This window comes from Cucurbita pepo, chromosome LG19 (genome assembly GCF_002806865.2).
Source record: "Cucurbita pepo subsp. pepo cultivar mu-cu-16 chromosome LG19, ASM280686v2, whole genome shotgun sequence".
Lineage (NCBI taxonomy): Eukaryota > Viridiplantae > Streptophyta > Magnoliopsida > Cucurbitales > Cucurbitaceae > Cucurbita > Cucurbita pepo.
The window spans coordinates 5,892,922-5,916,739 of NC_036656.1; the positions used below are offsets into that span (position 1 = coordinate 5,892,922).

General features: G+C 37.1%; 8 protein-coding genes across 18 annotated transcripts; 4 read left to right on the top strand and 4 right to left on the bottom strand.

The window, feature by feature from the left end:
* Window positions 1–314: 314 nt before the first annotated feature.
* On the bottom strand, window positions 315–3,746 carry LOC111782226 (2,3-bisphosphoglycerate-dependent phosphoglycerate mutase-like). 11 transcript variants are annotated; one of them, XM_023663056.1, is made up of 9 exons: window positions 3,542–3,746; window positions 3,017–3,282; window positions 2,693–2,916; window positions 2,240–2,358; window positions 1,998–2,154; window positions 1,824–1,925; window positions 1,565–1,729; window positions 760–819; window positions 315–547 (listed from the first exon to the last, which is right to left on the bottom strand). In XM_023663056.1, the coding sequence occupies exons 2-8, from the start codon at window positions 3,279–3,281 to the stop codon at window positions 775–777; spliced, it is 1,077 nt and encodes a 358-aa protein (XP_023518824.1). In that variant the 5' UTR covers window position 3,282; window positions 3,542–3,746; the 3' UTR covers window positions 315–547; window positions 760–774. The 11 variants fall into 11 exon arrangements, 8 of the variants coding, with proteins under 8 accessions (XP_023518824.1, XP_023518825.1, XP_023518823.1 ...); XM_023663057.1 differs by having other exon boundaries at window positions 3,514–3,746; XM_023663055.1 differs by having other exon boundaries at window positions 3,442–3,746.
* A 1,831-nt stretch (window positions 3,747–5,577) lies between these two features.
* On the top strand, window positions 5,578–6,497 carry LOC111782229 (protein MARD1-like). Its single transcript, XM_023663063.1, has 2 exons — window positions 5,578–5,919; window positions 5,994–6,497. The coding sequence occupies exons 1-2, from the start codon at window positions 5,636–5,638 to the stop codon at window positions 6,157–6,159; spliced, it is 450 nt and encodes a 149-aa protein (XP_023518831.1). The 5' UTR covers window positions 5,578–5,635; the 3' UTR covers window positions 6,160–6,497.
* Window positions 6,498–6,539: 42 nt separating this feature from the next.
* Window positions 6,540–8,570, bottom strand: LOC111782228 (protein NEN4-like). Its single transcript, XM_023663062.1, has 5 exons — window positions 7,646–8,570; window positions 7,489–7,535; window positions 7,352–7,415; window positions 7,056–7,241; window positions 6,540–6,963 (listed from the first exon to the last, which is right to left on the bottom strand). The coding sequence occupies exons 1-5, from the start codon at window positions 8,090–8,092 to the stop codon at window positions 6,871–6,873; spliced, it is 837 nt and encodes a 278-aa protein (XP_023518830.1). The 5' UTR covers window positions 8,093–8,570; the 3' UTR covers window positions 6,540–6,870.
* A 177-nt stretch (window positions 8,571–8,747) lies between these two features.
* On the bottom strand, window positions 8,748–10,151 carry LOC111782224 (trafficking protein particle complex subunit 12). Its single transcript, XM_023663051.1, has one exon. It carries the CDS (start codon window positions 10,068–10,070, stop codon window positions 8,913–8,915), a length of 1,158 nt encoding a protein of 385 aa, XP_023518819.1. The 5' UTR covers window positions 10,071–10,151; the 3' UTR covers window positions 8,748–8,912.
* A 375-nt stretch (window positions 10,152–10,526) lies between these two features.
* Window positions 10,527–11,037, top strand: LOC111782230. The gene is made up of 2 exons (XM_023663064.1): window positions 10,527–10,589; window positions 10,670–11,037. The coding sequence occupies exons 1-2, from the start codon at window positions 10,532–10,534 to the stop codon at window positions 10,978–10,980; spliced, it is 369 nt and encodes a 122-aa protein (XP_023518832.1). The 5' UTR covers window positions 10,527–10,531; the 3' UTR covers window positions 10,981–11,037.
* A 3,609-nt stretch (window positions 11,038–14,646) lies between these two features.
* Window positions 14,647–16,756, top strand: LOC111781996 (L-ascorbate oxidase). Its single transcript, XM_023662752.1, has 5 exons — window positions 14,647–14,934; window positions 15,029–15,121; window positions 15,200–15,418; window positions 15,500–15,676; window positions 15,744–16,756. Exons 1-5 carry the CDS (start codon window positions 14,653–14,655, stop codon window positions 16,698–16,700), a joined length of 1,728 nt encoding a protein of 575 aa, XP_023518520.1. The 5' UTR covers window positions 14,647–14,652; the 3' UTR covers window positions 16,701–16,756.
* A 115-nt stretch (window positions 16,757–16,871) lies between these two features.
* LOC111781213 (photosynthetic NDH subunit of lumenal location 4, chloroplastic) lies at window positions 16,872–19,361 on the top strand. The gene is made up of 5 exons (XM_023661688.1): window positions 16,872–17,293; window positions 17,500–17,592; window positions 18,740–18,800; window positions 18,891–18,959; window positions 19,109–19,361. Exons 1-5 carry the CDS (start codon window positions 16,964–16,966, stop codon window positions 19,186–19,188), a joined length of 633 nt encoding a protein of 210 aa, XP_023517456.1. The 5' UTR covers window positions 16,872–16,963; the 3' UTR covers window positions 19,189–19,361.
* A 2,302-nt stretch (window positions 19,362–21,663) lies between these two features.
* LOC111781358 (heavy metal-associated isoprenylated plant protein 23-like) lies at window positions 21,664–22,805 on the bottom strand. The gene is made up of 2 exons (XM_023661900.1): window positions 22,315–22,805; window positions 21,664–22,208 (listed from the first exon to the last, which is right to left on the bottom strand). Exons 1-2 carry the CDS (start codon window positions 22,469–22,471, stop codon window positions 21,910–21,912), a joined length of 456 nt encoding a protein of 151 aa, XP_023517668.1. The 5' UTR covers window positions 22,472–22,805; the 3' UTR covers window positions 21,664–21,909.
* Window positions 22,806–23,818: the final 1,013 nt, after the last annotated feature.

Below are 23,818 nucleotides of genomic sequence, written 5' to 3' on the forward strand. Positions count from 1 at the left end.
ATTATCGTTTTTTTTTATTTGAATTGGCATGCAAATATAACTATAATTTCATAAAGATCAAAATGCATGTGATATAAAATTAAATTATATTGATTAATATAACACATCATTTTAAGACAATCTGGCATAAAAATCTTATAAAACAAACATAATTATTTGAATATTTTCGGCATTATTCCTCCAAAACAAACACGGTTATCTAAAATGTCGGGATATATATTTTCAAGTATCACACTAGAAGATTTCACTACATTCTTAAAAAGACAAACAAGCCATTAAAAAACAAAGCAAGGGATAAGATCTTTCTAATGTGATACTCGATAAGAATAAGATATTTAAATCTTTTTATTAATAAAAAATTAAGTCATAACGGTTGAATTATACTCGTGTTGGTCGATGATAATATTAGGATGAAACATAAATGAAAAATTAAAATCATCTTCCATACTAAAAGATGGAAACTTGTATCTGTGGCTTTTGTGGAATGCATCTCCTTGTCTTTCCTGGAAGTGGGTATGCCCGCTGCAGATAACCTTCAATAATAACACTGAAGAACACATTGATCACTATCCCATAGAAACATATACAAGTAACAATCAATCCGTAATTAGTATAAGCTATCTGGGTTTAGAACAACAAGAAGCACGAGCCGGTAAGTCGATCGGTTTCCTAGTTCATTTGCAACATAAAAAAAGCAGTAACCTTGTTTTCAATCATACTCTTGAGTAGTAATAATCTAACAAGTCGAAATATTCTTACCTGAATTTCGGGGATTCAGCATGACATTTCGTCCAACTTTTGCCTGTAAAGTGCTAAATTCTGCATAAGATATAGGAAGTGGGCAGATGGTAATCAATCAAGTGATTGCGTAGAGCAAGATAGACAGAACATGTAGCAGTCCTCTGTTTATTCCTTTTAAGCTTTAATTGTTTGGAGTTGACATCTAAGATCAAGATGGTTAAACACAAACTTTTAGATTAGCAAAGAACTCATTTGGATAATACAGTGTTAGCTTGTGGCAACATTCCATAGCCTAGTTCAGATAAGCACTTGTTTTGAGATCCCACAACGGTTGGAGGGGGGATAAGGGTGTAGAAACATTTCCCTATCAAACGCATTTTAAAAACTTTGAGGGAAATCTCGAAAGGGAAACCCCAAAGAGAACGATATCTACTAGCGGTGGGTTTGAGCCAAACACCGAGCGGTGTACCAGCGAGGACGCTGGGCCCCAAGGGGAGTGGATTGTGAGAACCCACATTGGTTGGAGAGGGGATAAGGGTGTAGAAACCTCTCCCTACCAGACACGTTTTAAAAACCTTAAGGGTTTAAGCCATTGGTCAAATTATGTTCTAATCTATGCACTCGTCCCCAAACGTCTATGGTCACTGAAGAACCAATATCAAAGAACAGTTTATCAAAGACCCTAATTATTCTTTTGGATATTTTTCCTCTCAGTAGACCACAGCAGCAACTATTTTGTTCTTTCCTCCATTTTCATCACAATCAATGAGCTACAGAGCAATCAAGGAAAATGACTCTTGAATTTCTACAAGCAAATATCTACCAGTAAAAATAAACATAAGATGATGGAGAGGTAGAATATTCTTGCCCTAGTTAGTGCATATACGCCAGCTTCCGAAGAACCAACAGGACTCCCTCGCTTCATAAACGTTCCCTCCTTGTATATGTAAAGTAATGGTACCCCAGTTGATACTTCCAACCCAATTACCTGTCTCCTAGCAAATATTCATTCATTAATAAGCTATACTAGAAGGTAACAACATGAACACTGAAGAAAAACATGTAGGATATGGTCTCTCTACCTGGCGAGAAGTTAATTTTTCTAGATACATGATAATAGACCTTAGCGTATTAGCATGGGCTGCAACCATAACATGCTTCCCAGATTGCAGATGTGGTTCAATCTACAATTCCTTCTTGCCCTGTGAGAATCTTACCGTTTCAAATAATCAAAACAAGAATCCAAGAGTGCTTACATGCTCTTTAAAATATCCAACTGCTCTTTGTGAGCACATCTGCAAGCTCTCACCCTCGGGCGGAGGAATTTCGTAACTCCGGCGCCATTCATGCACTTGCTCTTCACCATATCTTTTGGCAATCTCCTGTTTATTCAGTCCCTGTAGCTCACCATACCTGTATTATAGTTTTGTGCATCAAAATAATTAGTGTAGTCTTCAGATAGAAGGAAAATATAGACTCCCATGAAAAGAGAAAGTACATTCTTTCATTCAATTGCCAAGCTCTAATAACCGGAAATGATTGCTTTCTAGCCTCATCACTGTAAATTTGGCTCCATGCCTCTGCCTGTTCATTACAATTATGGATAATGATGGGCACCTGAAAGCATAAAATGGTCTAAATTAGAACATCCATTTTCTGCTATGGAGTGTTTTAAAAACAACAATCAAACTTCAATCAAAATAACATCCACTTTCCTCTAAATATTAGCTTGAACTCTGTATTCTAAACAAGAAAATCTTCTCATCCAATGATAAGAATTCCTTAATGGGAATGAAAGGAATTTGCAGATGCATCCTCATATTACAAACCTACAACCATCTTGAGCAACTAGTATGCAGTTCTGAATTCATCAAACTCAGGACTAGAAGCTAATCAAAGCCTATCCACTTTTTATGATGCAGGAACAAAAAACACCATGCAAGATATACACCTTTTTGCAGCGATGTTGAATCAAAGCAAGCACCGCTGTCATTTGCGAGCGAATTAGCGCAGACGTGTAAACATAGTCGATCGGTAGGTTGCTGATCCTCTTACCAGCTTCAATTGCTTCCTCTACACCTCTTCTTGTTAAAGGTACATCAACAGAGCCAGTAAATAAATTCTTCTCATTCCACATTGACTCACCATGTCGAATTAATATCAGAGCTGTTTCAACTTTAAAGAGGAAAATTCATGGACATTACAAAGAAATTCAATCTCCTGGAAACCAATAAAAGAGTAGAAGCCATTATTCCTAATAGGTAATCAGACTTACTTGATGGCCTCATAGAATCATCACTATTCCAATCCGAAACAGGTGTAATGTGGTTCATAATTGAAACTTGCGGGGTCGCACAAACAACTGAAAGCCTGAAATCTCTCCTGCTACAAATCCCTCTTCTAAACAGCCGTACATCAGAATCAAAACCCTTCCGGATAACCGGTAGAGAAATCAAAGAGACATTATGAGGATTTGAATCACAGGCATGATTATAAACTTGCATTGCTCCATTGAACTCGAGAAATCCTGAAGAAATCATGCTGATAACCCAGAACATACCAATAACCAAATATTAGATTTAAGCATGAGAGAAATATTCTAGTTCGTGAACAGCCAACAGATTTCAATTGGGAAATACAGTGTCACTCCACAAGCAGATGAAAAACGTTTGAAATCGATAGAACACAAAGAATACGCACAACAATATAGTAAACACCCAAATGTAGGAAAAGAATCAAGAAGAACGAAGAGATTGTAGCCATTTTGCATACGAAAGAATGAGTGGCTGATCAAACTCACGCCGGTGATCCGATTTACTCGAAGCAGAGAAGCAAAAGAGATGGTAAATTATTGATCCCAAATGCGATGGCCACGATGTTTTGCAGATTTGAAGAACGTTGAATGCCAAAATTGTACAAACTAAACTGAGGGAACCGGGAAAATATTGGATTTGCTTAATGGGAAAAAGAACACTCAAACATTGGGTGAAACCCTTAAACTTAGCACTAACTCTAAATTAATAAAAATACATAAACTAAAAAAAAAATAATTAAATACTTTTCAACATTTTTAAAATTTTCAAAAATATCATCATTTAAAAAATAAAATTTTAAAATTTTATAGCATTACGTCTTATAAATTATCTCTATTTTTTTAAATAAAAAATTAAGGATATTAATATTACTTTTTCGTGAATATTTTTTTTAAAGTGATACTAACAGTTCTGTCTGTTCGATGATAAAAGTCCCACATCAGCTCGTTTAGAGAATAATTATGGATTTATAAACAAACAATATTCTCTCCATTGGGTATGAGGCGTTTTGGGGAAGTCTAGAGGAAAGCCAGCTCATGCTCGAGGTGGATAATATCATACCATTGTGGAGAGTCATGTTCGTCTAACATGATATCAGAATCATGCCCTAAACTTAGTCGTGCTAATAGGTTGGTAATTCCTCAAATGTCAAACAAAGGAGTCAAGCCTCTTCGAAGTCAACCAAAACTGACTTAGACTCCAAAAAAGTCAAGCTTCGACGATTGACTTTTTTACTATTGATTACGAGTAATTAAACAATTTATATATATATAAATAGTATCGTCATCGATTTGTATCGATTAGAATACTGTTGTGTGATTGAACAGTATTAGTATCAATAATTAATTTTTAATATTTGAAAAGATAAGTATTAATATTGAGACATTTTTAAAACTAAAGTAATTGCAACTTTTGGTGGTGTGGGATTAAAATAATAAGTTAGTGATTAGTGATATCATTAGTGCTTGTGACGCAAACCCATGTGAGAAATCTATGCTCTTATTATAAACTTTATAATATAAAGTTTGTAACAAAAAGGAAATCCCATTTTCAGCCAAATCAAGAAATGCCACGTGGAATATCATTGGATTTTTTTTAAAAAAATTAACATGACGTGTCTCGTGGGGCCCGAATTAAAATCATAAAAAAAGAAAGAAAAACCAGCAGAGGTAGATTCGTCTGTTTATGTCATTCATGCTGTCCTGTCTTTTCCAGTTTCCTTTTTTTATTAATTAATATTAACGACTGTTCTTACTTTATTTTTCAAAAATAACTTTCCCTTCGAATTATTCTCTCAGGTCCAAACGACGCCGTTTCCGGTAACATGCACTTGAACTCACACGTCCTCTTATCCTACCGTATATGGGAATTAGATGATGCGTCATCGTTTTAATTGTCGTTTCAAATCAAAACAACACGTATTGGTCCTGGTTGAAATTACATATTTGCCCAATTTTTTTTTATTTTTAAAATAAAATTCAGATAAATAATTATTACTATTTTATGCGTTGTGTGAGAAGGGTATATTTGGTAGAAGGAAAAAGAATGGCCGAAAAGAGGGCGAATGAAGAGATGTGGATGTGGCATTGCTGTCCCATTGTCTCTCCAGCATTAGTAAGTGGGAAAATGACGTTTTTGTCCTTGCCTTTTTTTTTTTTTTTTTCCATTCAGCTCCCTCGTTATGATGTTTCCCTCTCATTGCCTAATCCTTCTTCCACTACTCATTATTTCTTTTATTAATTTATATATATATTAAAAAAAATATTTAATAAGGGATATTTATTTGTGTTACCATTTATAGCCTTAATATAAATAAATAAAAAATTTATAAATAAATATGTTTAATTACAACTATTAATCAATTAATCAAAAAAAATTTATGTGTTAAATAATTTAATAACATTTTTACTTTACAGTTATTGGAGAAAAAGCGTGACGTGGGGTCGTTGATACGTGGTGCATCCAATCAACGGTCCAGATTCTCCCTCTCTCTTTCCTAACAAACTTCCATATATTTGGCGTTCTGTGATCTGAGAGTCCACCCACCCCTCACTCTCCATCTCCCTCTCATTTCTTTAAAGATGCTGCTGGGGAAGCGGTCTCGTGTTCCGATCAAGAGAACCGCCAGCATGACCGGAATCAGGGGGGGTCTTGCCGACGAAGAGTTGGAAGAATCGTCGGATCAGGGCGCCCACGCGCCGCCTCCCGCCGTGGGGGTTCCTCACAATACGACAATGCTCAATTACTCTGTTTTGGTTTCTCCTAGAAATTTAGGACTTCAGTTGGGCTCTAATGATCACTTTCTTCACACGTGCGGCCTCTGCAAACGCACCATCGCTCCCGGCCGTGACATCTATATGTACAGGTACGACTCNTTTTTTTTTTTTTTTTTTTTTTTTTTTTGAACATATTAAAAAAAATTGTTATATGTTTGTGCAGAGGGGACACGGCTTTTTGCAGTTTGGAGTGCAGAGAGAAGCAAATAAAAGACGATGAGAAAAAGGAGTACGGAGGGAAGAAGAAAGATACGCGGCAAGCGGCGGCGGCGGCGGCGGGGGGGGGAAGAGGGTCGAGGTCTAAGAAGGAACCAGATAGTAGGAGTTGAGAACTCCATCACCGGCAGCGATCCGACACCGCGTCCGCCGACGCATGTGTAGTTGGATGCTGTCGGGGTGTTGGATTTGGAAGTTAGTAGATGATGAGGGGTGATATGGTAAATTTGGGTGATTTGTATAAATGGAATTATTTAGAAGATCCAGAAAATGAAATTAAAAAATGCTGTGGGTGGAAGTACTGTCTGAGGTAGACTTTTACATTAGGGGTATTATTGTAATTTCACGATTTGGAATGAGTGAAAGAGTCTAATTACTGGACCTTAAAAAATAAAATTATTATTTTTTATTGGTATCAGTAAATATTCGGGGAATAAATTAAAATTGGGTATAATGAGTGAAAAAATAATATTGATGGTATTGTTTCAAAAAATAAATAAATAATGTTTGATAATATAAAAATATATCATAAATAGATAGTGCCTGAGAGTAAAAATAAGCCCAAATTGGCCATGGACCCATGCTATAAAATAGAAGCAGACCCTTTAAAGAATAGTATAAAACAACAATTTGGTGCGAGTTCAGTAGAACTGCGTAACGAGTTTAAGGGCGTCGCGGTCTCAAAATGGGAATTTTTTTCGCCTGGAAGTTTCTTATGTCGGGCTGAAGAATATGTGGGGGCGGATGCCTCCTAAAGGGTTAACATTAGTGTGTTGCAGTCACGAAGTATGGAGAGTGCCAAACATTGGGCGTTTGGTTTCGAGTCAGTGTAGTAGCGATCGAGAATGTTTGAGTAAGATGTTAAAGGGCTGTTTTCCCTGAGCTCTGCAGACTACATTCTTTACCTTTGCTGTCATCTGTTTCGAATCAAAGGATTTTCATCAGTTGTTTGTGATAAAAAGCTTCACCATCTATGTATGAAGAATCATTCACATATATATAAAGAAACCTTTGCAATTCCCAATCTTTCCCTTGTTGCATAAGGAACTGATCTCAGTTGATATCCTGGCGACGACGGAGGAGATTTTCGACTACCTTCTTCTCTGCAATGCAGCTTCCCATTGGCTCTGTTTCGGGTTGTTATGGTGGATGAAGTCTTCCACTTCCCCTGCAATATGCTTGGGAGGGTCGATTCCTGGTGGAGAAATTACAAGAATCAGACAAGACTAACAAGGAAGAATTGTGTTTAGATAACTCGGGCGTGCAACGAGAGGCATAAGCAGTCGAAAGTTTTACGGGCATTACCAGAAATAGTACCGTCGCACAATGCTTGAGAACCTCCAAGTTCATACGAACATCATCAAGGCTCCTGCACAAAGCACTTTTGTGAACCACGGTGATATAACACACACATAGATGGAGGGATTTAATCTATTATATACCTGTGCTTTTGCTGCCCCAGCTGAAAGTAGGAAGCTAATGAAGCCATCTAAACATGAAACAGTTCAAAATATGAGCACTATTCGGAATGTTATGATTCTACAAGTTTTTGATTTTGTTATATACCAAATGCTGTGTGTTATGAAGTTGTTATCTTACCTTCATGTTTCCAGCTCTCTTGCCGAACTTCTGAGTTAAGACTCCCAAAGAATCAACCATCCCAACTGGCATAGGAGCAGGCCTGCCGATCTCCGCAAACGCCTCCCTAATACGAACACAGTCGAATCTTTGAATGTTATGACCTGCCCATATCCTTCCATTCAAGATGCTGAATATCTTGTCAGAAACTTCCTCAAACAACGGCGCAGTTGCAACAATTTCTCTTGTTATCCCGTCACGTCGGCTGGACCTTGCCGCAACAGCTGATAAATCTGTTGGCCTGATGAGGGTGGTAAAGCTCTCAAGCTCCACAAGTTTAAGGGGGCAGACAACAATAGCACCAAATTCCAATACTCGAAACCGCTGCCCAACTCTGTTCGGCACTGTTGTTTCCAAGTCAAAGAAGACGATCTCTGCACCTTCCTTGAATGAACTTGAAGCCTCCATTGGTATTGTAGCAGATAGTTCCAGGCTCAAGTTTGTTTGTTTCCTTAATCCTCAATGGCATGGGAATGGGATGGTTATAAATGGGTGAAGACCAAATGGAGAATTCTTGCTGTTGAGGGTTTGGTTGGCTTGAAGTTAAAGTCAAGAGCTTGGTCGTTGGATGAAGAAGTCCTTAGCTTCTGGAGGCTGTCCTTGGCAAAACCAACTCCGATTGACAGGGAAATTGATCATAAAAGAAACGTTAAGAATGACTTTCGTTGTCTCTTTCCAATTGCTTTTTCCCATAGAGAAACGTTTTGGAATATCGATGGAACCTTTGAGGCCAGGTTTTCTTAACATTTAGGAATGATTCTGCCCCTCTTGTTTTGCCTTTCATATTTTATAGCTCTAAATTCATCAAACAACAGATGTATTAACTACTAAGAATATATGCTATAAATTTAGAAAATTGAATTAATAACAACAAATAATTACTTAACTATGCGGTCCTAAGAACATTAGAAATGCTGACAAGTTCAATCCCTTGAGGCTTGGACAACAAGAACCATCAACCAAATTGGTTGAAGTTCTTCGTTTATTCAATCATAACAGTTAACATATCAATATACCATTCTAAAAGGCAACTCATAGGGTACAACATACATGACACAGTAGATAAGGAAGCAAACGAATGATGAACTGTATAATGTATAAGGTTCAGGTAACACCCAAAAAAGAGAAGAACAGATTTGCATACAAGGAATAAACTTAACACCCACACGCTCAAAAATGTGGGGGGGGGCACAGATGCTGCCTAAGCTATGTAACACCAAAAACTACCTTAAATCCGAGTACAGGAAGAATCAAAATCATCAGGAGCAACACGGGCAATCCAGTTATTGAGCGTTCTCTTAATCTCAGAGTGATTAACATAAGCCAATTCATACATACTGCACAGATTCACGATGACTGTTTCATTGAGAGCCACAGTAGGAACTCTTTCCAGTGCATTTTCCAGTACCTTAATCGAATCTGCTAAATCCCTCAAGTACATCAAGCAAAGAGCCTTGTTGTTAATGGCCACCACGTCCGTATGGTCCCTCTCGATGCACTCCTCGTATTCCCTAACTGCTGATAGATAGTCCTTACCCACCAAGAACACCAACGCCTTGTTCCTATTCACAAGGTTCTTGATCTCTACCTCGCTCAATGACACACTACTCTTCCCTTCTTTAACCATGTCCTCAATCTTATTAAAAGAACGCTTTGCACCTTCAATATCACCGACGTGCATTTGTATATACCCAAGTTTCGAAATCAGAGCAGGGTCTGAAAAATCCCGACTAAGCAAATTATCAATCAAACTTAAACAAACCCCAAACTCTTTGTTACTTAAATGATGACCCATAATACAGTTAATCACAAACACTTCCCTTTTCTTCCACAAATCCACTGAGACATCAAGATTTTTCTCCTGTTTATCCTTCACTTTTGACTGTACAAAATCCAGAAGTTCGTATAACCGATCCAGCCCTTCTTGACGCTCGCCCATTTTGATAGGGATCAAGGCATGTAGCCACCGGAGTGAAAAAGGGACCATCGAGCCGGTACGATTAGGGTAAACACTTGGATAAGTTTCGTACCTGTATTGAGAGCTATCAAGATCTTCAAGAGAATCAAGTTCCGCCAAGCCTTCAGCGAAACGACGCAATTTGACGAGGGCAAGAACATTGTAAGAGAGATAAGTGAGGTGATCATGGGGCTTTTGAAGCAGGGAGAGAGATCGTGCCCTAGCAACCTTATCCAAAATCGAACGCCATGAGCCGCGAGTTGCGAGATCTTGAAGAGAGGAAAGCTCGTGCGCAAGATCGTCAAGCGAACTGAATTTACTGGTTAAAGGATCGGAGGAAATGGTCAATTCCTCGATTGCTGATGTTAGGGTTTCGGTATCGGAAGTTCTGTGAGTACCAGAATCAGGTGACGGCGACTCACTTTCCATCTCGAGCGATGATGATCCGGAGATTGAGCAGTCGCCGGGATCTCATAAACCGGCGCAAACAGATCAGAGATGGATAGCCTCCTCTATTTGGATCCAAATAAATTGATGGACATCAAATTATATGGGCTTGGGCTTCTTATTTATGTTGGACCAAAATGACAGGCCCATATATCCCAATATACCAAATGAGCTTCCTATTGGGCTCCATCTATACACCACGGCCCACTGTGGGGATTTTCATATATACCCTAATAATTATCAAGTTATTTATTTATTTATTTATTTATTTCTTTATTTATTTATTTATTTATTACCATCAAATCTCGTAATTAATGGGTGTAATTGACAAAATCATTTTATTTATTAATTTATTACCATTTCCATATTTACAAAAGCCCTTTAAATAGGACAGTCCCAAATTCACTTTTTCACCCACTCAAAACCTCATAACAAAAAGGAAAATGGCTCCCTTCGCCAACCTTTTCGCTGCTCTTCTCTTCGTTTCTCTCCTTTGCAAAGGTATAAATTTCAATTTCAACTCCATTTCGTCCTTTTATTTATTTAGATTTCTATATTAAATATATTTTTTTTTTCTCTAGGAAATTTTCAGTGTGTTCCAAATGACATAGCAATCAGTCAAAAGATGACTGGATTTCAGATTCATGGAATGACAGAATGGAACGTGACAATAAGCAACAACTGTTTGTGTTCTCAATCAGAAGTGAAGCTTGACTGTAGAGGATTTCAAACTACAAAAAGCGTCGATCCTTCAATATTAGCTGTTACTGATACTGAATGTTTGGTCAACAATGGACTCCCAATATTCAAATCGAACCCCGTCATCTTCACTTATGCACAAGACCCTAAATTTGACTTCAAACTAATCTCTTCCCAAATCGCTTGTTCTTAAATCCTTTTGTCTTTGATTACCCGTACCTTGGTTTTATTGTTTACGTCTTGTCATTTGAATGGTCCAAAATTTCATGTTTATCTTAGTATAAGAATTATATGTTGTCTTGATCTATATCAATCACTAATAAACTATTTTTATATTTATTGCTCATAAATAATTTTGACTATTGACAGTAAAATATTTATATGTCACCAGGATAGCTATTTGTTACTAAATAAACATATATTTGTGTGTTTAACAATTGAGCATAAATTATATTCTCAAATTAAATAATTTTCTATTAAAAACACGTTATTATATTTTAAGGTAATTTTAAAATATTTATGTAAGAAAATAAAAATGAAAAACTAAAAATAATAAAATAAAATATTAAGGTACTTTAAATATATATATAAGAAAAAGAAACTAAACAATAATAATAAAAACAAAATAATATAAAAGAAATGAAAACAAAATAATATAAAAGAAATGAAAACAAAATAATATAAAAGAAATGAAAACAAAATAATATAAAAGAATTAATGTATTTGATTGACGTTTAGTTACAAAAGATCACTGTGTTTAATGTAAACTTATTAGTATATTTTATATATTTTTATTTGGCTCCAATTAACCCAATGGATTTGTCCCATGAATCCGAAACCTAACCGAATCCGTTAGAGTTTAAAAATATGAACCCAAACTAACCCGAAAAACTAATCCAACCCAATTCAAATAATTCGGGTTGGGTTGGTCTAGATTGTCGGGTTGAATATACACCCCTAATTTAGAGTATAACAGTAACGTTAAAAAAAAATCAAGAATGTATAATTTTATTTAGATTTATATCAATAAATCTCAAATTTTGTAAGGGTAATTTTTGGTTAAAAAAGAAACGGTAAAATTGACCTAATCAAAATTTCATAATTGTGCTTTAAATGCTAATTAGTAAAATAGGAAGACAATGAGTATACAAATCCTTATATGGTAAGTCAATTTTAAACATTATGGTACCTTAATTACCGGACTAATTGCGTTAGGTTAATATCTAATCGTATTTATTTATTACCCATTTTTATGGTTTATTTCATCTTTTTCTTCCATTATCTCGATATTTTTTTATTAATTATTTATTCTTCCAGGAAATTCTCACTGTTTCCTGAGCAACATAACAATCACTCAGAGTATGACTGGATTTCAGGATTTCAAACTACAAAAAGCATCGATCCTTTGATATTAGCCATTACCGACACTGAATGCTTAGTCAACAATGGACTCCCAATCTTCAACTCAACCCCTATCACCTTCACTTAAGCACAAAACCCTCAATTCAACTTCAAACTACTCTCTTATCAGATCGCTTGTTCTTAAATTCTTTTATCTTTAATTGCTAGTAACTCAGTCTTGTTGTTCACGTCTTATCGTTTAAATTCCACAAAATTTCATATCTATCTCAACTTAAGAACAAGTACACGTTGCCTTGATTTATCCGTTAGAAAGCTTCGACAATTATTATGGATTTTATATGGTTACTTCGACGACTTAAGAAACATGTTTTTTTTAGTAATAGACAATAATTCAAGGATGTTTCTTCGACATTAGAAGCTAAAATAGCTGTTGAAGATGTTGGAAGAGAGAGTAATTATAAAGTTAATTGACTTTTTAATGTAAAGTTTGATTTCATCTAAATTGGGTTACGCGGAGGGGAGAATAAACAAACCTTCGATAACGACATATTCTAATCACTATAATTTCTTTTTTAAACAATCTATTTATTTATTTAAGGCGGCCCCATTGCTATTTTATTACTTCAAATAACATTTAATATCCATATTTTTTTATTTTTAAAAATTAATTAATTCACAACTACCCGATCAATTTCGCTTAATTTTTAATTAAAATATTCTTTTCTTCTAGATCAAATGACAGAACATTCTTCATTGCATTTTTGTTCTGTCGTTCGTTTTTATTTATTTATTTATTATTTAGCGGATCATTTCTAGATAGACAGTCGATAACATCTTTCTCATATTTACCATATGTTTCATTCTTCTTCTCGAAAATTTTCATTTATTTTTAACTACAGTCAAATTATTAGCAAATAATTTTTATCTATTTATTATTATTATTTTTTAAAAGAATTGTTTGAAAAAATTTTATTTTAAAAAAAATTCTATTATATCATATAATTAGAATCTCAAAATTAATTAATTATTATTTTTTTTTTTAAAAAAATATATATATATTTAATGTCTCTAATTATATTTATATTAAATAGAGTAGGGATAGATATGGGCGAGAAGGAGACGGGAATATAATTCCGTCTCCAACCCTATTTATCTAATGAAAAATAAATATTATTTATCTCGTTTCTGACCCTATTTATTTAACGAAAAAAAATATTATACACTCTCTCTTCATTTTCTCTCCATCTAAATGAAATATCAGTTTAAACTGAGAATTCGAGGAGAGAAAACTCCACCCTACCTAAACATAAACATTGATGTCTTCCTTTTCCATTTTAATTAGTTGACCTTGGAATAAAGATAAAAGAAATCAACCTATAATTTTTGAAAATAGGGTCCATTCAATTATTTTATTATTATTATTATTATTTTTTTTTAATTAAAAATTGATTTAGAATTATTTTGTAAATTCATATTTCTCTCAGAAACTTCTTAACACTTTCTTTATAATTTAAGTTGACTACGTTTTTGTTATTATTATGTTCGATTCTTACCCCGAAACAAGACATTTTTTTGCAATAAATTTAAAAAAATTTCACCCAATATTAAATTAACCATTTATCTATACTTTTAAATATGTTAATTTTTAACCCTATTTACTTTAATAACTAAATTATTATAAATTTAATTAAAAAAAATACTGAATTTTAAATGATGATATTGTTTGTGTTACTTTGTTAAAAACGCAACCTTATAAATTTCGAACGAAACATCCTAAGTTAGACTAAGAAATAGTCAAATTAAAACCATCACATCATTACTATGAATTAAAAATATATATTATTAATTTATTATTTAAAAAAGTCCCACCAAACACATTCACTTTTGTACAAATAAGACTGGGTTAATTGAATTCAACTATAATCAACATAACTGTTCAAATATGCTGTCTTGTATTTAAATATATAAATAAATACTATAATTAATTTTATGTAAATATTACCAAATTTAATTGGATTATTGGGAGTTAGTCCCACATTGATTAATTTAGTGGAAGATTATGATATTATAAGTGAGGAATACTATCTCTATTGATATTAGGGTTATGTCCTAAATTGAGCCATGACAATAAAACTCTTAATTAATTAATTTTTTCTTAATAATTTTACCATGCTTTTATTTATTAAAATTTTTAAAACATCATAATAAAAATATTCAAAAATTGGATTGATTAAACTTTGAAACAAAGGAAAGAATTAAACATAATGTAAACAATTCACATAGAATATCTTTTTGAAATATTAAATACATCTAAACCAAGATATTAATAAGCTATGATTAAATAATTAAATGGCCTAATTACTTGAATAATGGGTATACGTAGGTAAGATATATCTAGGGGTTTAAAGTGGACCAGGGTTTGAACGGGTCAACGATTGTAGGATATTTATATAGACCTTTGCAAGCTCTTCTGCAAACCATCGATTACTAGAACGGTTCAAAAATGGGTTCGCTGTTACAGAGTAGACAATACCTGCTAATTCTTCTCTGTTTCTTCGTGTTCTTATGGGAATCTCGAACTGCTGAATCAAGAACTCTGTACTACAAATGGGAAGTTAAGTCTGAGTTGAAGTCCCCTGATTGCTTCAAAAAGCTCACTTTGACCATTAATGGCCGATCTCCTGGTCCCACTATCTATGCCCATCAAGGCGACACTGTCATCGTTGAGCTCAAGAACAGCTTTGTTACTGAAAATGTCGCTATCCACTGGCATGGAATCCGACAGGTATTTTGAGTTTCATCTTGTGGGTTTGGTTTGGTTTGGTTTGGTTATTTTTTTTTTTGTTGTAATGTGTTTGGATTTTGTGTTGTAATTGAAGATTGGAACACCTTGGAGCGATGGAACAGAGGGTGTCACTCAATGTCCTGTTTTGCCTGGTGAAACATTCAAATATCAGTTTGTTGTCGACAGGGTGAGTGTTGGATTTGCTGGTTTTTGTTTTTTTTAATGAAGAATTTGGGGTTGAGTTTGTCGAATTTGAAATTTGCAGCCAGGGACTTACTTATACCATGCGCATTACGGCATGCAAAGAGAAGATGGTCTGTATGGATCCATTGTGGTTTGGCTTCCAGAGGGTCAAACAGAGCCGTTCGCCTACGATCATGATCGGAATCTTATACTCACCGATTGGTATCATAAAAGCAGCCATGAACACTCCGCCGGATTGGCTGCCGCCGGCGCTGCCTTCACCTGGGTCGGCGAGCCTGATGTAACCTCAATTTCCCAAATTCCCCTGTTTAATTCGAACTGATTCATTCATTTACTAATGGGTTTTTTTCTAATTTCTCAGTCGCTTTTGATTCAAGGAAGGGGACGGTTCAATTGCTCTCTGTTGGGAGCTTCTGCTACCTGCAACTCATCCAGCCCGGACTGTGTTCTTTATCCAATCACCGTCGTACCGGGAAGAACTTACCGGTTGAGGGTCTCGAGCCTCACTTCCCTTTCAGCTCTAAGTTTCCAAATTGAGGTAATAATCTTAATTTAATTGCTTGAAATTCCTCAGAAATGGCTGAAACAGAGTGTATTGAAAACAGGGTCACACCATGACAGTGGTTGAAGCAGATGGGCATTACGTCGAGCCATTTCAAGTTAGCAACTTGTTCATATACTCCGGCGAAACATATTCTGTGTTGATTAAAGCCGATCAAAACCCTTCTAGAAACTACTGGATTACAACCAATGTGGTCAGCCGGAACAGCACTACCCCACTTGGTTTAGCCATTTTCAATTACTACCCAAATCACCAACGTAAATTCCCTCCGACGACACCTCCGGCTGGACCTGCCTGGAATGCGGTTGCACCCCGGTTAGCTCAAAGCCACGCCATCAAAGCCCGACAGGGCTTCATCCACCCGCCGCCAAAAGCTGCTGACAAAGTGATCGTGCTACTCAACACACAAAACACCGTGAACGGACGCCGGCGGTGGTCGTTAAACAACGTGTCGTTCAATATGCCGCACACGCCTTACCTTATTGCATTAAAGAACAATCTTCTCCATACATTCAGCCAGGCGAAACCACCCACTGGTTACGACTTCAAGAACTACAACATTTCTGTTCCGCCGCCCAACCCTGAAGCGACGGTGAGCGACGCCATTTACCGATTGGATTTCAATTCAACGGTGGATATTATTCTACAGAACGCCAACATGATGGCTCTAAACACCAGCGAAACTCATCCTTGGCATTTGCACGGCCACGATTTCTGGGTTTTGGGATACGGCGAAGGAAAATTCGATATGTTTAAGGATCCAAGCAAGTACAATTTGGTGAATCCGATCATGAAGAACACTGTGCCATTGCACCCATTTGGATGGACGGCTTTGAGATTTGTGGCTGACAATCCTGGCGTTTGGGCCTTCCATTGCCATATCGACGCCCATTTCTTCATGGGAATGGGTGTTGTTTTTGAGGAAGGGATCGAAAAGGTTCAGAAATTGCCTACTTCGATCATGGGGTGTGGCGAGAGCAAGAGGTTCATAAGGCCTTAATTTTTTATTTGCCCATATTCTTTTTAGTTCTAATTTTTTAAAAATTATTAGTTCCATAATTGTAATTGGTATGTGTAATAAAATAAATTAGTGTTGATTATTATTAAATTTAATTAATTGTTCTATATATGAAAATTTCGTTTGTGGTTTTAAATATGTGAAGAACTCAAAATCTTATCCAAATGTAATGGGCGATACTCCGCCGCCACTCATTCAAACACTGCCGCTAAGGATCAGACAGAGCACAGTCCGATCATACTGAAATGGCGCTCTCTTCATTAACCTTCACAACCCCAAGAGCTCAGGCTTCCCAAATTTTCAGCCCCAGATTATCTTCCGCCGTTAAACCCACCCCTTCTTCTTCTTCTTCCTCAGTTTCTGCTACTAAGAAGGCAATATCTAATGTGGGCATTGGGGTTCTTGCTGCTTCGGTTCTAGCTCTGTCGCCTTTGGATGCCAACGCTACCAGGATTGAATACTATGCGACTGTTGGTGAACCCCTTTGCGAGTTCAGATATGTTCCTTCCGGCCTTGGCTATTGCGACCTTGCCGTGGGATCCGGTGAGGAAGTTCCTTATAATGAGCTTATCAATGTCAGTTCCTAACTTCAATTTTGAAGTTTGTTTCTCGCTTACCATCAAATTGAAATGCTCTTGCATTGCTTCGTTGCAATCGCTAATTCCCTCCAATGCCTACTTTTTGCAATTTGCTAATGAAATGTTCTTCAATTGATAATCGTTTCGTAAAATCATACAGGATTTTGTGAATTGTTGTTGTCTTATGTACCTTTTAAATGCAGGTTCACTACACTGCAAGGTTTGCTGATGGGATAGTGTTTGATAGCAGTTACAAGCGAGCTAGACCTCTCACCATGCGCATTGGTGTAGGCAAGGTATTTGATTAAATGTTTTGTACAGTTTCTTAAGGTAGGTTGAAAAGTGTGTACAATTTATTCGAAAGTGAGCAATTACAGCCTTTGGGAGCAATGGAGGAAAGGTCTCGGTTATCAAGATGGGAGGGTACTGAAAATTTTTCTCCTCCCATGCACAAGATTAGAAGTAAGAATGTGAGATCCCACATTGGTTGGAGAGGAGAACGAAACATTCCTTATAAGAGTGTGAAAACCTATCCCTAGTAGATGCATTTTAAAACCGTGAGGCTAACAGTGGGCTTGAGTTGTTACAAATGGTATTAGAGCCAGGCACCGAGCGGTGTGCCAGCGAGGACGCTGGGCCCCCAAGGGGGGTGGATTGTGAGATCCCACATCGGTTGGAGAGGAGAACGAAACATTCCTTATAAGAGTGTGGAAATGTCTCCCTAGTAGATGCGTTTTAAAACCGTGAGGTTGACAACGATATGTAATGGGCCAAGATGGACAATATCTGCTAACGGTGAGCTTGAGATGTTACAAATGGTATTAGAGCCAAGCACCGAGTGGTGTGCCAGCGAAGACGCTGGGCCCCCAAGGAGGGTGGATTGTGAGATCCCACATCGGTTGGAGAGGAGAACGAAACATTCCTTATAAGAGTGTGGAAATGTCTCCCTAGTAGATGCGTTTTAAAACCGTGAGGTTGACAACGATATGTAATGGGCCAAGATGGACAATATCTGCTAACGGTGAGCTTGAGATGTTACAAATGGTATTAGAGCCAAGCACCGAGTGGTGTGCCAGCGAAGACGCTGGGCCCCCAAGGAGGGTGGATTGTGAGATCCCACATCGGTTGGAGAGAAGAACGAAACATTCCTTATAAGAGTGTGGAAACCTCTCCCTAGTAGATGCGTTTTAAAACCGTGAGGCTGACGCGATACGTAACGGCCAAAACAGACAATATCTACTAGGAGTGGGCTTGAGCTGTTACAAAAAAAAACTTACCCATACTTGCAACCGATATGGATGAATAGTTCATTAACTGCGTGGCTAACTACACTCATTTCCCTTTGTTGAGTAGTATGTTAAGTGGGTTTAGTTGCAAAACACAATGTAATATTAGTTAATTTGTGACTGACTGGAAGATTAATATTGATTAGTTTGTGACCAGGTAATAAGAGGATTGGATCAGGGAATATTAGGGGGCGAAGGAGTACCTCCAATGCTAGTAGGTATGTCTACAGGCATAATGAGTAGGATTTTGTGGCTACTTTTACTTCTTATTGGCTTCCAAGAATCATTGCCCCGCTGATTTTGCCTAGGTGGGAAACGTAAACTTAAGATTCCTCCACATTTAGCGTATGGTCCAGAGCCAGCAGGCTGCTTTTCAGGTCGAGTTCTTTAAACCAAACAGCTTTTGTTTTGAACTTTGGCTATCTAAATCTTCATGAACATGTCTCAAATTGCCTGTGATTCCTTCTTGTAGGAATTATTACTGTAGTTTACTCTTTGGTTAATGCCATTTGTGTTGCCTTTACAGGTGACTGCAATATACCTGGAAATGCAACTCTTGTGTATGATATAAACTTCGTTGGAGTCTACTCCGGAAATAGGAAGTGAACGAAATGATATCCATTTTCCTACAAATTTCTTGTAGATAGACAACACAGAATAAGTGAGTTTCTGACTTTTCTATTATATTCAATCATATAATCCTTCGCGTTGTTAGTTTCTCTTTGAAGTTATACTCACGACACAGCTATTTGAATACATCCCATTTCGTTTTTCTCCCATGTGAAAAAGTAGAACCACACTGATATTTGGGATATGCATGTAATAGCCCAAGGCCACCGTTTGTAAATATTATCCGTTTTGGCCCGTTACGTATCACCATCAGTTTCACGGTTCTAAAACGTGTCTACTAGGGAGAGATTCCCACACCCTTATTAGGAATGTTTCGTTCCTCTATCCAACCAATGTGAGATCTCACAATGCATCTCAGATAGGACGTTACCATACTTGCTTCATCCTATATTCATGTGCTTTTTCCCCCTCAGTTAGCTTGCACTTAAGTTGAAGCTAAACAACAGGCAAATTGTGAGATCCCACATTGGTTGGGAGGAGGAGAATGAAACACCCTTTATAAGGGTGTGGAAACCTGTCCCTAGCCAACGCTTTTTAAAAACCTTGAGGGAAAGCCCAAAGAGGACAATATATGCTAGCGGTGGGCCTGGACCGTTACAAATGGTATCAGAGCCAGACACCGGGCGATGTGCCAGTGAGGAGGCTGTTTCTCGAAGGGGGGTAGACACAAGATGGTATGCCAGTAGGGACGCTGGGCCCGAAAGNCTTGAGGGAAAGCCCAAAGAGGACAATATATGCTAGCGGTGGGCCTGGACCGTTACAAATGGTATCAGAGCCAGACACCGGGCGATGTGCCAGTGAGGAGGCTGTTTCTCGAAGGGGGGTAGACACAAGATGGTATGCCAGTAGGGACGCTGGGCCCGAAAGGGGGGTGGATTTGGTGGGGTCCCACATTGATTGGAGAAAGGAACGAGTGCCAGCGAGGACACTGGCCCCGAAGGGTGGTGGATTGTGAGATCCCACATCGGTTGGGGAAGAGAACGAAACACCCTTTATAAGGATGTGGAAACCTCTCCCTAGCATTTTAAAAACCTTGAGGGAAAGTCCGAAAGGGAAAAACTAAAGAGGACAATATCTGCTAGCGATGGCTTGGGCCGTTACACAAATTAAGTGTACTTCTTTCTGGGTTTTCTAAGGATGTGGAATCCAAGCTCAATCTTAAGGCAGAAAGCTTGGTTTTCTCCAATACCCATCAGGAGGAATGACAGTCCCTTTTAGCTGAAAAACTGAGCCAGGCATGGTTGAAATTGTTCATTCTCAAACAGGATTGAACAAAACATGTATTTGGTGTTCTTATAAAAGCTAATGACTATATTTCCATGCCTGGATACTATTATACTATGTAAAAGCATGTCTCGTTTCTGAGTGGTTTCCTGTCATTAACTTATTCAGATGGAATCTAACAAGCACATTTTGTTTGAACATATTCCCTTTTAAATATGATTGAATTGTCAATGAACACAAAATTAGTACACCAAATCACCCTTGTTTTCTCTCTCTGCTATATCTCTTTATACTACCTTTGGATCTGAGAAAAAGGTTAACGGGAAAAAAAAGGTTCCTAAAGCCAAAAGCAAAGGAAGCAAGGATTCCTTCCTCACGTTGGTGAAGAGAGAGAAGGGAAAGGCAGGCTTCATTTGATCATTTTGTTCTCTGCACTTACCCTTTTACTCTTTTTCTGGGATCAAATTCTGTGTTCAAAATTTTTAGGCTTCTTTTCCAAACCGAAAGTAGATGCAAATACATAGGCTTTCTTCTTCTTCACAGTTCTATAACTCAATGGTTTCCTGTAAAAGCCCAAACCCCGCTAGTAGATATTATCCGTTTTGATCCGTTACGTATCATCGTCATTTTCACGGTTTAAAATGCGTCTGCTAGGTTTCCACACCCTTATAAGAAATGTTTCGTTCCCCTCTCCAACCGAGGTGGGATCTCACAATTCTTCACCCCTTGAGGATCCAGCGTCCCTGCTAGCACACTGCCCAGTATCTGGCTCTAATACCATTTGTAATAGTCCAAACTCACCGCTAGTAGATATTGTCTGTTTTGGCCTGTTACGTATCGCCATCAGCCTCACGATTTTAAAACGCGTCTAGGGAGATGTTTCCACACCCTTATAAGGAATGCTTCGTTTCCATTTCCAACCGACATGGGATCTCACAATCCACCCCTCTTGAGGACCAAACGTCCCCGCTGGCACACCGCCCAGTGTCTAGCTTTGATACCATTTGTAACAGCCCGAACCCATCACTAGTAGAAATTGTCTGCTTTGGCCTGTTACGTATTATCGTCAGTCTCACGATTTTAAAACGTGTATGCTAGGGAGAAGTTTCTACACCCATATAAGAAATGCTTCGTTCTCCTCTCCAACCGAGGCAGGATCCTACATTTTCAGTCTTCTAAACAGTTAATAACCAGGTTGGAATCCTTTTTTAGGTGAAAGAAGAGCTGTGGAGAAAACCAAAGTCATCTCACAAACAAGAAATTACAACATCATGCATCCTTCAAACCAAGAGATATAAAGTAATCTCTTACATCACTACTAACAACTAACAACCCCAAATGTTCTAATCAGTCATCCCAAGTTGACCCTTTCTCTTCATAAAAGGATTCCACTACAAATTATTGAGCTGATGACAAAAAATAAGCTGAAGAAAGACAGAGAGTGATACAAAACACGAACTTCTTGTACTAGAATTACATGATAGAGCAGGCATTTGGGTTGTCATCGCTGAACATGTTCATGTAAGGGTCCTCATATTTGGTAACAGAAGCAGTAATGGCAGTCTGCTCCACATTTCTAACGTAGCCTGGTGGTGCCTTCTTGTCATAAGCCTGCGCAATGTAAGGCTGCGCCACTAAACTGTAGGGAACATACGGCCATATCTCTGCCTTCTTCCCTGTGGACTTAGCCTTCTTAAGCACCTTGCTTGCTTCAACATACCCTGTAACTGTCACCTTCTGCTGCTTTCTGTTTATCTCCACAGATTTCACCCCTTTAAACACGCCACATTTTTTGTTAGTAATCTCTCTTGAAATGGACAAGTTTACAAAGAGAAAACAATAAAAGTGAGATAAAAAAGGGAATTTCTTGAGAAATACCACTGAGTGAAGAGAGGGCATTCTTGACCTTGAGCTCACAGCCATCACAGTCCATTCTTACCTTCAGCTCCACAGTTTGAAGCTGTTTCTTTTTCTTGTGCTTATGGCTACTTCCCACCAAATCTGATAAGTACTCAAGAGTCCCACCAACACCCATTTCAGGCTTTAATGGATGAAGTTGAAAACTGAAAGTTACAGAAGCTCACAGGAGGAAAACCCAGAGAAACTTTCAATGTTTGGACAGGGGGGAAGTGAAAAATGATCTGAAAGTTGAGAATTGAGATGTAGAGAAAATGGGAAGGTAAGTTTGGGTGGAAATGGTGGATCTTATTAGCTTCCCTTCAAACAAACCAAGTAAAGAGCATTTTGAAAGGCTGTTTTGTGTGTTTCTTGCTCTGGTTTTGAGATGGTTTCATGAAACAGGGGTTGCTTATTATATAGGCGTTTGTGTGAGATTGAAAACAGAGGAAAAGGGGTTGTGCTGTAGTTGTGGCCCCCCAATCACCAAAAATAATTTGGCTTAGGAAGCTTGGTTTTTGTTGCTTTGGACGTTGAAAAAGGAAACATTTTTAAGATGATGAAGATTTTTATACATTTTTCTCGATGAAGAGGCGCTTTTGGCTCCATTCTTGGGAAGATGATTGCCCTTTTTTTAAGTAGAAACTCTTTGAGCTGTCAATGATGGATTATGTGGTCATTTCTCCTTCAACAATGTTTAAAATCCAACAATATAAATGTTTTCCAGAGAAGAATTTGAATTAATTAGGGGTATATATGAGTAAGAAATATTTTAGAACAATCCAAAATTTCGAGTTAGTTAGTGGGTGGTCGAGCAACCCGAATAGAGTTCACACCTCAACCAAACTTGAATTGGGTTGTTGAGTTATTTTTTATTTATTTAATAAATCTTATTTATCTACCTGTTATTAATGTCAAATATCATTAATCTTTGTAATCTTAAAAATTTGGTAGGGTTGAGTGGGATTCTAACCCTATTTTCAGGTTGGTAGGATCTACTTGAAAAAGAAAAAAAATCAACCCATGAACTGATCTAAATTTTCAATTTTTCAAAACATTTTACGCAACCCAAATCGAAAAAATTCGAAGCCAGCTCAATTTTTATGATTTAGATTAAATAGTCTGAATTGGTAAGTTTTTCGGATCATATAAATATTCATACACTAAATCAATTAATATCTTCGAGGTAGGTGATGGAGCCATAAAATTAGTGATTAAATCAGTTAATAATTTAATGAAAAAAAAAACCAAATTAATTTGATGTGAAATGGAGTTGGATGGCTTAAATAACAAGTAACCACAGACAAACCTTATTAGGAAGAAAACCATAATCGTTTAAGAAAAAGTAGTCGTCATGTCGTTTTCTGAGCAACACAACACAATTTCAAACAAAAGATATATAAAATTATATTATTATTATTATTATTATTATTTATTATTATTATTAAGATTGTTGTGTTCAGCTGGAGAGGACCCGAGGGAAAGT